Source organism: Erpetoichthys calabaricus, chromosome 2 (assembly GCF_900747795.2).
Source record: "Erpetoichthys calabaricus chromosome 2, fErpCal1.3, whole genome shotgun sequence".
Classification (NCBI taxonomy): domain Eukaryota; kingdom Metazoa; phylum Chordata; class Cladistia; order Polypteriformes; family Polypteridae; genus Erpetoichthys; species Erpetoichthys calabaricus.
In genome coordinates, this window is record NC_041395.2 from 268,676,245 (window position 1) to 268,694,069 (window position 17,825).

Genomic DNA, 17,825 nt, shown 5'->3' on the forward strand with positions numbered 1-17,825 from the left:
TCTGCTTAGTAACCAAGAAAGCCTAAGATGTCTCAACATCAGAAACATTTCCTTAAGGCCAGGGTTAACAGTGCTGCTCACAGAGGAATATTTGCATGCTCTCACATACCAAAGTCTACAAATGAACAGTACTGTCTTTTACTTTCCTTGTCTCTCTCCCTCCTTCCAAGTAAACTATTACCATCTGCTCTGCTCCTGACTCCATGCTTGCTGTAAGCATGACATTTATGATTTGCTACAAGAATACTTCAGGTAGCAGCTTAAAACCGTCCGTGCCTTTGGTATCTATTGGCCTCGTCCCTACCACAGTACGTTTAGCATGGTACCCTTTCAATTGCTGCTAATGTCTGTAAGGATTCAGATCTACTCAGTGTTTGTACATCTGTTTAATAGCCTTGGATCACACCACTGTTAATCAGTGATGTGCACAGACCTTTTGGTGGACAATGGCTTACAATATAGATAAAGGCCACTTTTTAGGAAAAGATTTGTTGCATTTTAATCCCGGACATAAATTAGTGCCTACTTTTATTTCTGAGTTTTTAATTTCCCTGGTAATTTGGATGTAACTACAGGGACATTCCAATATTCAAAAACGTATCAACAATACTTATCCTTGATTGCTGATTATATCAGAAAGACACTAACCCCCCCCCCCCACTACTGTGCATATACTTTATTTTCCTAATATAATACATTTTCAGAACATGAAAGAACAAATAGTGGAGTTCCCATCTATTACATGAAATACCAAATTAATCTTAACAGCAAAAGTTTACATCTTAGCTCATCACTATATGTTAAATGCTTAAATAATTGAATTTTATGCTGCATGATGTGTTTACTTAAAGACAGCATGAACATTATATGGAACAGCATCATTGTATGATTCTACTGAATAAACACCATTTTCTGTTGTCACACTTGCCGTATACTTTATTGAATTTCAGATGTCCATTATTTCAGAACATTATACAATCACCTTAATAGGATTCTTTACTTCTTTTACAATGAACTTTGGCAAATATCTCTTCTACTTTTTGTAGTACTTTGTGTGAAGTTGTCATTAATGGAAATACATAATAAATAACAGTAGACCTCATCTAGGTCTATACTTTACAACTTAATATCACGAAGTACTTTTAGAATTGTATTACTTTAGTATTGTTTAACACATCAGGAGGGTAATGTACAAAAACTGATGTAAAACAAATCAATTAAACAATCCTGAATTAAGCCAGCATTATCCATGTAGCCTATTATAATGGACAGTTGTTCATGATATGAAGTGGCGGTTGTCTATGTATTTGCCATGCGAAAAAAAAAAAAAGACTATCCTTGATCTCCTACAGAAGCAACAATCAAAATATTTTTTGTGGACTGTGACATACCAGAATTCTAAAATGCATAAATAATAACAAAGTGAACTGATAACATAAGACTAGACTGATAAGCTGAGATAAGAGTAGACTTTACAAACACTTGTTTAACAAAAGAAAAGAACAATGTATGGTCAAGATCTTTGGATAAAATAACTGTCCAACAAAGTCTATTGAAGTTTCGGATGAGTTTTTCCATACAATGTAGGTCTGTAGACAAGTTGTCTGGGTCAGTGTTGCAAACAATCCTCATATCTGGCCATAAAACTCTTGTCTCTATTCAAACCATGTTGTATTAAATTTTAGCATGAGTTTGACTTCCCATTCTTTTCTCTCTTGCTGTGTTCTGAAGTTGCCCATAAGCACTGTGACTTTAATCTGTGTTGCCACGTTTAATGTGGAACCTGTGTAAATTCATTCTCTGGTGGAGTGTTTGTCCAGTTTCTCCCACATAGAGTGCAGTGTCAGGACATTTCATACAGAGAATTAGGTAGACCACATTAGATTATCTGCAGGAAAATGATCCCTTTATGCGATGTTCTAGTCAGCAGTGTGATATAATTACACGGTCTGTATTACAGATGTGAGCACACGGTTTACATCTTTTCTGTAGGCAGGGAGATGTGCCATTTTCTGTTGTTTCACTTAGGGAGCTTTGGACAATTAGTTGGTGCAGGTTTGGTGGTTGCCTGTATGCCAGGAGGGGAGGTACAGGAAATACATTTTTCAGTGTTTGGTCATTGTTTAGCATTGGCTGAAGTTCTTTTATAATTTTTCGAAGTACTTCAAGATGTGGGTTGTAGGTGGCACATGTTCTTCTTTCCACATCTAAGCCATAAAAACATTTGCTTATTTGATTATTATTATGTGTGAATTATTTATTTTGTTGCTAACTTTTTATATTGTTTATATTGTTTGATGGTTAAAGTTGTTCCACTGTTATGATACTATTTTAGATTTTAAAAAAGAATATAGCTTGTTGTTAAAACCAAAACCAATACCCAGGCCTTTAATGACCTCTTGGGCACAGCCATTAGCAGTGTGCCTGTTTGTGGAGAGAGTGTCGAGAGGTTTACTTACCTTGGCAGTGACATTCATGTCTCTGGTAACTCATCCTATGAAGTCAGTAGGGGGCCTGGAAAGGGGTGTGTGGTGCTCCCGATATCTATGCAGATAGATGAAGGTCCAAGTCTTTAGAGTCCTGGTGCTTCCTGTCTTGCTATATGGTAGCGAGACATGGATACTATGCAGTGACCTGAGATGAAGACTGGACTCCTTTGGTACTGTGTCTCTCCGGAAAATCCTTGGGTACCGTTGGTTTGACTTTGTGTCGATTGAGTGGTTGCTCATGGAGTCCCGAATGAGGCACATTAACTGCATTGTGAGGGAGCGTCAGTTACAGCACTACGGCCATGTGGCGCATTTCCCCGAGGATGATCTAGCTCATAAGATCCTCATTGTTGGGGACCCGAGTGGCTGGAGCAGGCCAAGGGTTCGCCCAGGTAACACCTGGCTGCGGCAGATAGAGGGTCAATTCCGGAGTGTGGGTCTGCACCGTGTGTCTGCCTGGGGTGTTGCCAACTGGGATCCCGAGTTGTTTCATTGTGTAGTGGGTGCAGCAACACACTGTAACAGTGAATGCTCCTGACTTGATTTGACTTGCTTCTTGTTGTTTCTGAAGTGAACAAATCAGTGATTTAAAGATCTGAATCATTTTGGTGAACTGAATGAAATGAATCCAATTACTAAAAAGAAGCATTTTGCACATTTCTAGAGGCCACACCTCGCAACTTACAGGACTTAAAGGTTCTCCTGTTAATGTCTTCGTATCAGATAATATATTAGCATTCTGTGTTTTATTTGTATGTCTCAGGAAATTGATTTTATTGTGTGCCTACAAATTAATATGTTAATATGACATGGATTATGGAACATCCTATATATATGTGTGTGTGTGTGTGTGTGTGTGTGTGTGTACACATCTCAAGCAAAAAAGGAATCAATCATTTATTTGTATTTTTCTTTATTTAGCAGAGGATAAAGGTCCGACTGGCTTGTTGAGACAGGAACGGGAGTCTTTTGATGCACGAAATGTATTAAAGGTGAGTAAGAAAAAAGTATGATCATTCTTCAAAATTTAGTGGCATGCTGGAGAGAATGTGTGTCAATGATTGCATTTAAGATAGATACAGTTCCCATTGCAAATCTGTGCCAGTCACTCAGAAAACCACTCTAGGCAGTGGTATAGGGAACAAATTCTCAGCAATGGCAGGAACTATTTAAAATGTAAGGTTATTAGGGTGAGATTAACTGCCACTTTGCAATTTTTTAAGGCATTTTGGAAAAATAATAATTTATGGCAAGTATTTGCTGCTGTCAAAGAAAATGCTTTCAAAGAATGGTTAACACTATCTAATTTTACATACTGGGAAAAAAGTCTTAAAATATGTGGATATAAGCAAACTAGACACCAAATATATGATGAGGCAAAACAGCTCAGTAGACCATTGCTTTACAATAACGATAGTAAGACAAAGGCAGCATGATTTATTGCAAAGCTCTCTCAGGTATCATTTACATTTTTTAAAAGCCTAAAAACAATTTTAAAAAATCCAGCTAAATTTATACCATTTTTTGCACCTTTTGGATTATTTTAACAGATAATGTTCACCAGTGGAAGTCAAAAACATTGGAAGTCAAAAGCAATCTTCTTTCTTAAGGACAGTTCAATATACAGTACATCTTTCTTTTGTAACAAGTTAGGGCTTCCTGCTGAAGTCTCTCAGCATTTGGTACGATGTCAAGAAGGTCTATCAAAATAAATACATTTATAATCAAAATAAAATACAAGCATGGATGGGATTAGCACAGGGATCGTTCAAAGTACTATAAGCAAGGAACAATCAAATTAACTGCACATGTATAATTCACTCTCTGTGGCACTGGGTTGCTCACCTAGGTGACTACCTGCAAGCACTGCCACAAAAGATTATGAAAATGTATCCGCTTTCCCTTAATAATCATGAGAAATTGGTCAATGTCATGAAAAACATTCAGAATCAAAACTAGACATTTTCAATCATAAAATTACGTCTGATATTAACTTGCTGAAGCAGGCACATATCAGTCCTCTCTTCAAATCACTAGACTGGTTTCGTGTAGTGGCATGTATTAAGTTCAAATCCTTGATGCTTGCCTACAGTGTAGTCCGCGGGTCTACGCCTTTATATATGGAGACACCGAGGTCCTATGGTTCTTCTCGACCACTCAGGTCTGCTGTTAAATAGCATAAGGTTAATCCACCTCTGTGTTTTATCAAGAGTCAGTCCAGACTCTCCATGTGTAGCTTCTGGCTGGTGGAATAACCTACCCACCTCCATTTGAAACTCTGACTCCCATATATTTTTATTTTTAAGAAGATCTCCTTTTTATTTATGAGTCAGTTTGTATTTCTTTATGGCCTGAAAAATCCTTCATTCACTGAAATAATAATCTTTTGTTACTTTTTTTAAACCTATTTTTATGGTTTACAATGAATATCCTTTGAACTTTAAAAATTCACCTGTTTTAGTTTTTTTATTATCCAGTAATATTTACATCTGTAGTTTCATGTTCTTTCTAGATTTTATATAAGACTTGTTTAGATTGGGTGTAACAAAGTTCATGCTCGTTAATGGGAGTTTAGCTGGTGCCCTTGTGCGGAAATCAGACTTGAAACTTTTCTGAATATTTAGTGTATTTAGTAAAGATTATTCTAAATCGCATTGGAGTGCTGTTCTTGTATGTTTTGAGATTTGACATGTCAGCATGTGAAACTGACAAAATTATTCTTCACATAGCAATAGGGATTACTAAAAAAAAGTGCATCATTAAATTGTAAAGATATACATTACCAAATAAAAGAGCAAGTTCAGACTTCATTAAATGTTATTTTTATTGACTTGAATAAAAATAAATAGCTAAATCAGCAGTTCTGATTCTGTGTCCATTTTACCATGATTTGTTGTTTGACAATCTTAGAAGCAGATAACTTCCGTGATCCTAAAAATCAGTTACATTTGGAAAAGGAAAAATACAGTAAGTAATAGAAAGAGAGAGATGTTAAACAGCATTCTTTCTCTACCACTCTTGATCCTAACCGAATATTTATTTTTTGCCTTAAAGTTTTTATGTCCTCATACATCACCAAAATGTATGCTTGCCATAAAGTTGGTTATTGGGCCTGACTGTGCCATATAAAATAAAACAACTATGAAATCAATACAGTATTCCCATGTAAAATAAAAAAGAAAAATATTACATGCAATAGTATCTACCCTGTTTTATTTACAGGGTTCAGATGGCAATTATACAACATGTTCTGCCATTTTTGGTGTTTTGCATATAATATTTGCAGCAAAGTGGGGCCAGAAAGAAATATGTCACATAGTTTTCAATATATAAATTTTGAAATAAGAAGAGATTTTCAAAGATAAATTAGTAATGGAAAATTCAAGAAGTTTTTAAATAGTTTATTATATGATTGTAAGCTAGTTTAAATTATTTAAACTTAAAGTAATCAAACAGATAACTTTTTGACCACCTCAATGAATTTATTGTATTGATAGTAATTTCACATTGTTTACAGTGTTTCCCCTGGAAAATTTTTATTAGTGGGTGTTATAAGGATAACATAAATAAATAAATGTTGCAGTAAAAAATGTAATAATGCAAAGAGTGCCTTTTTACAACAAAAAGGAACACAGAAATTTTAAATTAAATCACTTGAGACCCTATCACATTTAACAACTTTTCCAGCGATTTTCATTTGCATACTTCATTTACAACTTATTGAGTCAGTCATTTGCGATACGCTATCCTGACTATCATTTAGTCTGTTATACCCTGTTACTTGGTCCAACCAGTCTGCGACTTGCCCTAGCAAATTTGAATGGTTTACTGCCTGAGTTATCAAGCAGATGACAAGCCAGGACTCTATTATGTGCTGTTTTAGAAAAAAAAAAAACATACATTATTTTGTTTGCCCTTGTTTTATGAAATACTCTTGCTTTTTATTAAAAGTGGAGCATAACTGAAGATGAATATGAACTGTAAGCCACAGCGAATTTAGGAAGTATTCAGACCCTTTCACTTACTACACACTTTATTGTGTATTGTATAGATTTCATTTTAAGTGGATAAATTAATGTCATTTTTGCATACCCTGTTTATACTCAATAACCCATAATCACAAAAGTGAAAATGTGTTTATTATTATATTATTGTTGGTGTTTATCCTGACTTGGAAATGTAGAAATGTAGCAATGGGCTGTTTGTAGATGAATATTGAGAAAGCTGTAAGAAATTTTCAATACCATGTAAAAGTGGGGTAGAAAAAAATCAAGATTTTAAAGAACAGGAAACAGTATTATACATATCATCTGTTTGGCTAAATTACAAATTAATTTTTCTGCTTGTAATTGAAAGTGCCTATAATAATGTTGGTGGTGGTAGAACTGTTAATGTGTTTACAGTTGCCTACCCATTCAGTAAGACAATAATTTTCAAAACACTTGTTTTTATATACATAGCTTACAAATACTATCCATTCTCTAGGTTAATCACCATTGATTCAGTTCAGTAAAATGTTCAAAGATGTAATGTCTTAAACTGGCCACCAAAAAAGCTCCATAGCATTTAGTAATTTAGCAGTAATTGCATTTACTATATGTTTGGCATACTAGTTCTTATTAATTTGTTCATCTGTTGACTCAGTAGGTCAGTACTAGGTTAAATTTACTCACTGAATCGTTGGATATATCATAGCATAAAGTGACAGTAATAACACAACTGTTTTTCTGCAGGTGCATATAATGCCAAAATATATTTAATGCCAAATAATATTTGAAACTTTTCCTACATGGTCTCCCATCCAAGTATTGGTTCAGCAGAAACATATTTCGTTTGAAGTAGATTGCCTGTTCTTAAGTGCAGAGTTGTAGGCTCTACCCAAGCATCCCAGAAACAGGCTAACTGCATCAGGTAATGCTCCAAAAGAAATATTTGTCTGTATAATAAATGGCATTGAGCATATCATAAAAAATATGTAGCCTAAACTGAGTTTGCTAATAAACATTTTAACAATACATTATATCAGGGGTTCTCAAACATGGTCCTGGGGAGCCAATGTGGCTGCAGGTTTTTGTTCCATCCAGCTTCTGTTTTTAATTGGACTCCTGGGCTAATTAAGTGAACTGTTATTTCCCAGATTCTGTGTTTTGGGACCAATATAGAAATTAGAAAACTAAGTTTGGTTAAAACAATATTAAGCAGTTTTATGGGAATAATGTATATATTTTTTCTTTTTAACAATATTTTCATATTGATATTCTTTCTACTTTTCAAGGTGTTTAATTGTTTAATTAATTCATTATTTTCTAATTGGTGGGTCCGACACTAAAGTAGTTGCAGCCTTTCATGATTCAGTGTTTGCCTGGGTGTCTGCTCTGATTGTTTCTCTGATCGAGAAAGGGCAAAAGATAATGAAATCAATAAAATACAGTTAAGCATTTAAATCTATAGCAAAATAGAAATATTTCTAAATATCTTCTAAATGTAAAAATCATGCTGCTGTGCTTTTCTGAATGTAAAATAACAGAAGAGAAAAAATACCAGCTAATTAAATGAGATCAGTGTTATCAGTTGCCACTGATTATGTTTGAAACAAAAACCTGAAGCCACAGTGGGACCCCAGAACTGACTCTAAGAACCCCTGGCTTAGTACATTTTAATAAAAAAAATTGCCATACTTAGTGTTCTAATTTCTCTATTGTTACTAAAACTCAGAATCAGGGTAATAACAGATCAATTCATTGGTTGGAACAAAAACCTACACCCACAGTGGGTCATCAGGACTGAGTTTGAGAACCCCTGCATTATAATATTACTATCTACGTGTAGTGTTTGGGACAAAAAAGCAACCCGAAGACTCTTCGGCAGTTTTACTATAGTCATGAACTTGGAGAGGCGCCAGCTAACACTTAAGAATTACATGGACCCACATATGCCTGCTGCCCCACTGGCTTTTGTAAGAAGACACTGGCAATTTCATATCTTAGCCATAACACTGGCATATGAGTCCTCTTAATCTTTATCTCGAGAAAGTACCTCCAGATAGACGATGTTTTTAATAAAAACTTCAAGCCTTTCCCTCCGTTCCTGAGGTGTTTCACTTATACGTTGTTGTGCAGCAGCATTTGCTGTATACAGGTCTTTTGTAGTGAGGTGCATGCAAGTGCCAAAAAAAAATTAAAAGTGCATGCATGGCCATGCTAAAATATAAAGTGCAATACAAATAAAATTTATTATTATTCTTATTATTATTATCTAGTGGCTGCGGTTGAGTGTGAGCAGAGCACACTGCTCCATATAAACGCACACAGGTCTTTCATTTATATATGTCTAATATTATTGTTTACTACTTATTTTTTTGCAAAACAGTACCATCTGCTGGAAATGGGGGGAGGGGCAGTATCCTTGCATGTCTCTATTGTAGAGATGCCACTGGTTTCTTTAGCAAAAGCAGCTGGAACACAATAGGACAAAAAGCATTTCTGGAAATGCATATAATAAATATAAGTGCCCTTTTTCAATATAAATTTTACAAGTATCAGTTTGTCATTTTATTCTGCTGTTTCCCAACTTTTTAAAGTCATCTGACCACCTTTAATAAATTTAAGTTAAGTGCATTGTATGACATTTTTGATTAAGAAATTGTTTATTATAAATGGAAAAGAGACTAAACCCAGAGTTATTACTTTACGTGCTGAAAGTTTTCCTTTGAGTGACAAGTCTGATTAGAATGCCTTTTTAATATTCCTTTTTAATTTACCTGCATCAGCAATCTGTGCTTCCGTTTTTAAAATGTGCTTGTGTCACATAGTTGAATTTAATAAAATTAATTTATTTTTGGTAATGTGGCAAATTTCAGTTTTAAGGGTTATCAAGTAACCACTTTGCTTTTACTGTGTTAATAATACAATCAGATTATTTAACAAAATGAAAAAGTATATTCTAATTCTCAATTATCCATTTATCCATCCATAAGTGAAGTCAGTTAGGTACACCACCGAAGATGTTATTGTTAAAGAATGAATGTTGGAAAATGAGATGGTGTATTTTTCTAACTTGTATTCACTTTACACATTATCCCAATGGCACTGAAGACAAAGCCGGAAACAACCCTGGAAGGAACATTATCAAAACTAATTTACATATAATTTTCATACCACACTGGGAATTATACTGGCTTGCACTGAGAAGGTGGCTATGTAATAGTTTTTCTGGACTCCAAAACTGATTCTTAAAGCATTCTCTTCTATAATGCCTTTTCTAATTTGTACATTTAAATCAATATCTATTATTATTTTATATCGTAACATTTTTATGTATTTATAGAAATTGCTGTGATTATTTATGGCAACAATGAAAATACTTTTCAAAGAGATAACAATCTAGCATTCCTGTGTTAGCATTTGCGCAAATAATAGTTGTGTCCTAGGATTCTGGGAACTTTTCTTGTGCGAAACACTGCGTGCCCTTTTAGTGCTGTGACTGCTAAGTCTTACAAATATTAAACTATAGTTGATAATTTGACACCCATGAAATAAATTCATTTGCATACTCTGGCGATAAATCTAACACCAGGTCATGTCACTTATGGAATTTCTCAGTGGACTTTTCACTTATGGGGTTTATTGCTAAGGGAGATGAGTCAGGTGGAGAACTTTGTTTCTTTGTGCAGAAAGAATTGTCAGCAAATCCAAGGAACTGGTTATTGTCTTTCGCCACACCAAAGAACCTCTATGTCCAGTCATTATTCAATAAGTGGATATAGAAGTAGTGCAGTCCTACAAGTACTTGGAGGGTCCACATTAATGACATATTGGACAGGTATTGTAACACAGAGGGACAATATAAGAAAGGGTTTAGCAGGCTCTTTTTTTCTTAAGAGACTGTGTTCCTTTAATGTAGCTAGTGACGTCCTTTTAAATGGCCAGTACAGTTTTCTATACTGTGGTGTGCTGGGCCAGTAACATTACTTTAAGAGAGGCCCCCTGAATCTACAAAATAATTAAAAGGGTAGGCTCACTTTTGGTGCACCCTCCTGGATCCTGTGGAGATAGTAGCAAAGGAGATAGTTCAAACAAAACTGAGTGTCATTATGAGAAATGCTGCACATCCTCTCTCTGATAAACTAACACTGAGTACTTTCAGCCAATAAATTATACAGCAGAAGTGTGTCAGGAAACACTACTGGGGCTCCTTTACAGCTACAGCAACAGCAGTACACCTGAATAATGCCTCACTGTGACTGTCAGGTGTTTTTGTTTCTTTTTAACTGTGGTGTTTGTTCAGACTACAGTATGTAAGTGTGTATATATCTATCATCTGTCTATTTATACATGGCTTACTAACTTTATCTATCTAGAGATCCATTAGAGTCTTTGAAATGTGTAAGAGAAAAAGCACTACAAAAGTTTGCATTAGCTGGTTTCTCAGTTTATAGTTAACTGTACCAAATTCTAACTTGCCTATGATTGTTTTTTTTATAGATGATTTCGTACCCAACATTTAGCTGCAGTCTTGGGTTGTGAGTTATAGATGCATTATTATAGTTATCTGTTTTTCTTGAACAACAAATAAATGTAACCATAATTAAATTGTTCTCTTTATAGGAATATTCAGTAAAATGAGGCAACACAGGGTACACAGCAAGTGTAGGTGGCCAGTATTGAATTTGTGGCCTTGTGGTAACCAGTTCAGCTCCTTAGCTGTTACACTCCACTGCCAACACATTTATTAAATGTAAATCTCCAATTAAAAAAAATAAAGACTATTGTCCTATAGGATATCAATAATAATGCAGTACTTTGACTTTTGGAAGCAAGGTACTAATGAATGTTACTTATGCTTGTATTTTTCACATTTTAGATCTCTGTTCAAAGTTTACTTTTCTGAACCTGAAATGAATAGAACTTTTGAAGCTTACACATATACTTATGTATATCTCATTAGGTCATAGGCAGCACGGTGGTGCAGTGGTAGTGCTGCTGCCTCGCAGTTAGGAGACCCGGGTTCGCTTCCCGGGTCCTCCCTGCATGGAGTTTGCATGTTCTCCCAGTGCCTCCGGGTACTCCGGTTTCCTCCACAGTCCAAAGACATGCAGGTTAGGTGCATTGGCCAACCTAAAGTGTCCCCAGTGTGTGTGCTTGGTGTGTGGTTGTGTGCACTGCGCCTGCCTGGGGTTTGTTTCCTGCCTTGCGCCCTAGGATTGGCTCCAGCAGACCCCCATGACCCTGTAATTAGGATATTGTGAGTTGGGTAATGGATGGATGGTTAGGTCAGTGGTTGCATTTAGGGAAAATTGATAGATGGAATCATGGGTGGCAACTTGTCATAAACAAATTATAGGCTGCAATATAAATAATAGTGGTAGTATGATTTGGCTGCATTCAGAAGCCTACCATTGACAACACTCTTTACTTACCCTGCTTCTTACTTTAATAAGCATGTATAAATGTGCAACTGAATGGAGGGTTTTTGGACGGAATATTTAGCATGAATGGCATGGATGGAATGGAATGTAGAATTCTGACTAATAGTTACTATTTTTCAACGTATCATTTCATACAAAAAATTGAATAAATAGAATCTGAAAACAGATAAGCATCTGAATAATTAAAAAATAGGCACTTTAAATGTTGAAGGCAGTTTGAAATTTTTTTGAAGCTAATTTTGATAAAATTAACACTTTGTACCTTTTTTGAATGTAATATTAAGTTTTCACACCTGGTAATTCTTTAAATCACATACTTGCATTTGGTATTTCTTGTTTTAGATGTTTGAACAATATCGTTTTGGTGACCTGGATCTGAATGCTGTTCATTTATCTCAGAGATACTCAACTGACAGTTCTGGTTACTACACATCTTCAGGGTTTATCACGTTTTCCTGAAGAATATACCTCTTTGGTGGTGACCTTGGTTGTATATGATTGTGCTACTAGAAAAATGATGTGCTAAAAACATTTGCTATATTCAGATGAAATTTAAACTCAAGCAGTAAGAAACTTTTCTAGTCAGCGTCATGCATCATTGTATTGATATACTGTTTATTTACCCTTTAAATCAAGAAGGAGTTGCAAACGATCTTTTCCACCCAAAATAATGTATATACCACAATATAGCATTTTATAACTCATGTATAGCCCTTTATGACAAATGCTTGATATGTAGAAATCAGTAGACTAATCTTTTATAAAATCTTGCAGATTGGAGACAATTTATTGTAATTGCAAATTCAAATTTATTGGCATGGGAAATATAACGGTTAAGAGAAATACAACAGTGATCTCTACCCAAAATCTTTATTGTAGCAGATGTGTAGTATTATGAAAAAATGGATTATTTTTTCAGAATTAGCAAAAGTACTGTGGAATACATCCAGTTTAACACTGCGTGAATGTTGATGTACTCAATTATTAGCATTGCTACCTAATGCAATAATAAAAATGAAAGACAATTAAACAAGAATTGATTTATTTTTAATAAATTAATGCTTAACATACTTTTATGTATTGAGGGTTTTTGGTACGAACTCCCAATAAAATTATTTCTTTATTTATGAGTTTTTGAATGTGTTATCTTGTTTTTCTTTTTTTTTTCTTTGCAAAATATAAAATTTACAAACATAGTATTTCATTCTCTCAGTGAAGGTTGTATGTAGTCACTGTTGTTTACATTATCAGGTAAGTATTGAAGATTCAGTAACATTTTATCTTCATCAGTGCTGTACATTGCCTAACGAAGATACTGCTTTTGCTTGCTATTAAGCTGTTATGACACAGTAAGGCATGTAATATACATTTTGTGTAAGCATTTACGAAATTTTGTTTTTATACTGTAAATTAAAAAAACACTGTTTTTGACACTTTTTTTTAGTAATATGTATGCTTGCAGAAAATATTTTTGCGCTTGTAATTTGTACTGTAATTTTTTGTATGAATTTTGTGATAAAATGCAGATGCCAAATATGCATTATTATTTGGCTCCTAGAGTAGCTTTCTTTAAATTGTGTTTTATTCATGAGGTTACCATTTCTTCATTAATGTTATGTATTCTACCTGAATTGTTCTAAGCTGTATTAAATTTCAGTTTTTTAGTATTAATAGAACATGTGATTTGTGTTTAAATTCCCACTTACACTCTTTTCAGAAATCCTTATCTTTCCTTGTGGAGCTCTAAATATTAAGCCTGAAAGAGGATATTGATTATAATCTCATAATAGCAACATTATATATAATTGTAAGTAGTATTTACATGTATTTTATTCTTTAAACAAGATCATTATTTTGCTTGTAAATGGCTGGTGGTATTACAGTTTTTGTGCCAGAGTGCCTCCGGCATGCTAAGATCCTCACTTTTGAATTTTGTTGTCTGTACCAGTTTAGAGCATTTGGGAAAGGCCATGAGTTTCATGTTTGTTAGCTGTATTATTTCAGAAATGTTGAGTAAGCAGTGTGCTTTATTTGTGCTCTTATCAAGTGGAAGCAGCCTTTAGTAAAAGAGGGGTAAGAGTAAATGAAAATTTCATCTGACTGCAGTTCATGTATTTTAATAAAAGTTAAAGAATTAGTAAAGGATCTCATCAAAATGTGGGATATCACCACTGACATTTAAGTGAAGCAGGTGGTTATGGAAAGCCTTGAATGGTTAGCAGTTTTACTTTAATGTAGTTGCCGATTTTGAGATTGTCCATGTTGTGGTTTGTTCTTTTGCCTTGTTTACTAAAAGACATTTTTCCAAAATTGTATCCATTCAACTTTTTAGTTTGGTTTAGTTTCTGAAGCTTCATTTAAACTTGCACTGTTCTGATTCACTATAGAAGCAGATCTTGTCACACATGTGGAAAGTGCAAAAATTGCCAAACTGCAAAAAGTGATCCTGTGGTAAGCATCAAGTTTTAAGCTCAAAGCTGTTTACAGATTTTATAGCTTACTGTTAATAGTATTGTGGCCTACAGAGGGCACTCCTGCCGCCCAAACGCGACACAGACAGACGCAGAGGTACAAGTACACACGTTTTTTATTTTTATTTTCCCTCATGGGAAATGCCTTTCCCGTTTCTCGCAAGTACAGCACAGTTCAAAAACACAGCACAAAACTCTTCTTTGTTCTCTCTCTTTTCTTTCTCTCTTCCTCCACTCCTACTAGCGAGCTTTGTCTTCTCCCACCCGACTGTGGCTACCGGAGTTGGTGGGTGCTGGCTCCATTTATAAGGCACCCAGATGTGCTCCAGGTGCTCGTTGACTCAGTTCCAGCTACACTTCCAGGTGTGGCGGAAGTGCTGCAGTTAAGGGCTCAGTAGCACATGAGCGGATGAGCTATCATTCTGCATTGTTTTGAGATCCGGTCTTCCTTTTCTGGGTCTCCCTCCTGCTCTGGGGTGCAGCGACAGTCTGGGTCTCTGGGTCCGGAACAGTATCCAATGTGTGAATAATTTGCATATTGCATATTTTATTTATTATGTGAGTCTTTCTTTTTTCTTCTATACCAGATTTGTTTGTCCGCTGTAACACTGAGAAATAATTTCCTGAATTAATAAAGAAATGAAAAATTAAATTAAAGGCAACCATTAAAACCTCAGTGATGTACCAATCTAAACTTTACTGCCTTTGTTTTAACTAACCCTGACAATACAGTAAGCTACAGCTGTCATTGCAAAGAGAGAGAAAGTTAGGAGCACGCACTGATACAGCAGCATTGCCACACCCATCACATGACAAACCAACTCATGATCCCAGATTAGGACTCTGGTGCAGCCATGCAATGAGTGACACCTCAGCACCACACTAGTTCAGATGGAATGGAAAAAGCGTGAGTTTTTTTTTTTATAGTGGCTGGAGGGCCAATTCTGCCACCAACCCCCAGGGTTTTCCCTCAGGTTGGAGGGTCTACAAAAATTGGAAATCAGATTTAGCCATAAAAATGACCTTTCATTTCATTCAAGTTTATTCTTTGAGTATGTTTTAACATTTAGAATACACCACTTTTTGTGTTCATTCCTTCATTTAAGTACAAGGTACTTAATGAGATTAAAAATGCAGAGTATAACATCCATCCATCCATTTTCCAACCCACTGAATCTGAACACAGGGTCACGGGGGTCTGCTGGAGCCAATCCCAGCCAACACAGGGCACAAGGCAGGAACCAATCCTGGGCAGGGTGCCAACCCACCGCAGCAGAGTATAACAGCTTTCAGTAATATTGTACCATGCTCATATGAGTAGTTTAATAATGCCTTAAATTTTATGAAACTGAAGTACAAATTATTCATTATTGGGCCAGTATTTTATATTTGATTGGACACAGTTGAGAGCTGCAAATGCCGTTATGTTTAAATATCATACATCATAGACTGCTGTACAAATTACAACCATTTGTATGCAAAAAGATACATCTTTTTGAATTTTGGGTGTAATAAAATGTAAAGACCTGGGGCCTCATGTATAAACAGTGCATTTGCACAAAAATGACACGTATGCCCGTTTCCACGCTCACATCACGATGTATAAAAACTAAACTTTACGTTAAGCCACATACTGTACATTCTCGCGCCAGCTCAGTCCATTGTGAATGCAAGTTTTGGGCTCTGTTTTGCAAAGTGGCGGCACCCAGCGTCAAAGCAATGCTACTTTTACTGTGCAGTTTCCGTTTATTTTTTAGATTCATATCCATGACGTGGCTTTATCAAATAGTGAAATTAACCTCCTATCGTTTATTAGTTTAAGGCATCTGATTATAATCAACCTATAACCATATAATGGTGCACAGAATGGCTAAATTATTCCAAATATGCTTTAGCGTTATTACTCTCAGAGTATTTTAACACACTGTATCTGAGTGTGGAATCACAGCTGTGCAGCAGCTGATCAGAAAGGTCTACAGCAGATTGTGTTGAGTGTGGAGAGAATCATCAGGATACAGCTTCCAGGACAGTTTGCCTCAGCCATAGGCACAGTCTATTTGAACTTATCCCATTTGGCAAATGCTTCAGAGCCTTTCCTGTAGGGACCTTGTGGTTCAGAAACAGTTTAATCCCAAGAGCTCTAAACGCACTCAATCAGTCCATCAAGTGCTCTCGGTACTGTTTGCACTTATTAGTACAATTACCTGACTGTAAACTTGTAGTACAGTTGTAATATTGCACAACCTGAGCCACGTATGATTTCATATTGTATATTTTTCATTGTTTTTTTTTTATCGTGTTGTTGTTGTTGTTATTCTATCATTTTATAGGAAAATAAGTTTATGGAGGATTTGCATATTGAATCTCATTGTAAAATACAATAACAATAAAGGAAGTCAGTTCAATAGAAGACAGTGCGTATTTACAGATGATGACGACTGGCTTCTAAGTCAATTAAGATTTCCAAGCACTATCTTCTTGGAGCTCGTGATGTTATTTTTAATATGAAATGCAGTAAAGTTATGTATGTTACATTATACAGATACATTTTTAACTTCATTTAAATAATGTATACTGTTGATAATTAAACGTGTAGACAGCAGTGGCGATGAGCTAACACCCCATTCAGGGGTTGTTCATGCCTCCTGCTGTATGCTTGCTGGGACTGGATGAATAGATGGATGGAATAATTAAACATGTACTACGAAGATATTTCAAAGTTTCGTAAAAATTTTGAGGAATCGGCATTCTAAGCTTACAGATGACATTTATTACAGAGCTGATTGTGTGGTGATTGGTTACTTGGAGAAAGAAAAGGAAAGACAGGAATTGAGAGTTAGTATCTTTGGAAGAGACAGTACTGCCGCAAAAAAACACCTGCTTGATTAGCTTTGAAAGTTGTTCTTTCTCAAATGTCTCTCTTTACACTTTGCTTTGTGTCACAGCTATCAATTACCAACAATCTGGTTGTGCATCACTCTGTTAAAATAAGCATCAAATGTAACGCAGAAATACTGCTGTATGCTCTGTTGTTTTGTCCATGATAATCAATATTTAAGCATTTTTATCTTACAAATTGTGGAAGTCAACAATTTGGAATCATCTGTATTGACGATGTGTATACATGTGTGTGTATACATCCTTTGATTAGCTACAGTCAAGTACATAAGTACTTGGAAAGTGACCTGTGGTAAAGTGACCAATTCTGGTGTTTCTGCTATCTCTCTGAGGTGTTTGCTTTGTTATTTTAGCCTAATTTTGGACTGTTTTGTTTTTTTTTTTTTGCATGGACAGCTCTTTGGACCTCATTTTGAGAGTTCATAGTCACAGCTTCCAAATGCAAATTCCACACTTGGAATCAATTCCAGACCTTTTATCTGCTTGATAGTTAATGAAATATTGAGGGACCTGCTTCTAGCTGGCTATTGAACAGCTTGT

At 35.4% G+C, this 17,825-nt stretch overlaps 1 protein-coding gene across 1 annotated transcript in view; it reads left to right on the forward strand.

The window, feature by feature from the left end:
* ascc1 (activating signal cointegrator 1 complex subunit 1) overlaps positions 1 to 13,016 on the forward strand; it is a 36,713-nt gene extending 23,697 nt beyond the window's left edge. Inside the window, exons 8-9 of the mRNA XM_028795518.2 lie at positions 3,411 to 3,481; positions 12,259 to 13,016. Of these exons, the coding sequence (XP_028651351.1) occupies positions 3,411 to 3,481; positions 12,259 to 12,375 (188 nt within the window). The 3' untranslated portion in view covers positions 12,376 to 13,016. The remainder of the gene's footprint in view (positions 1 to 3,410; positions 3,482 to 12,258) is intronic.
* The last annotated feature ends 4,809 nt before the right edge of the window (positions 13,017 to 17,825 follow it).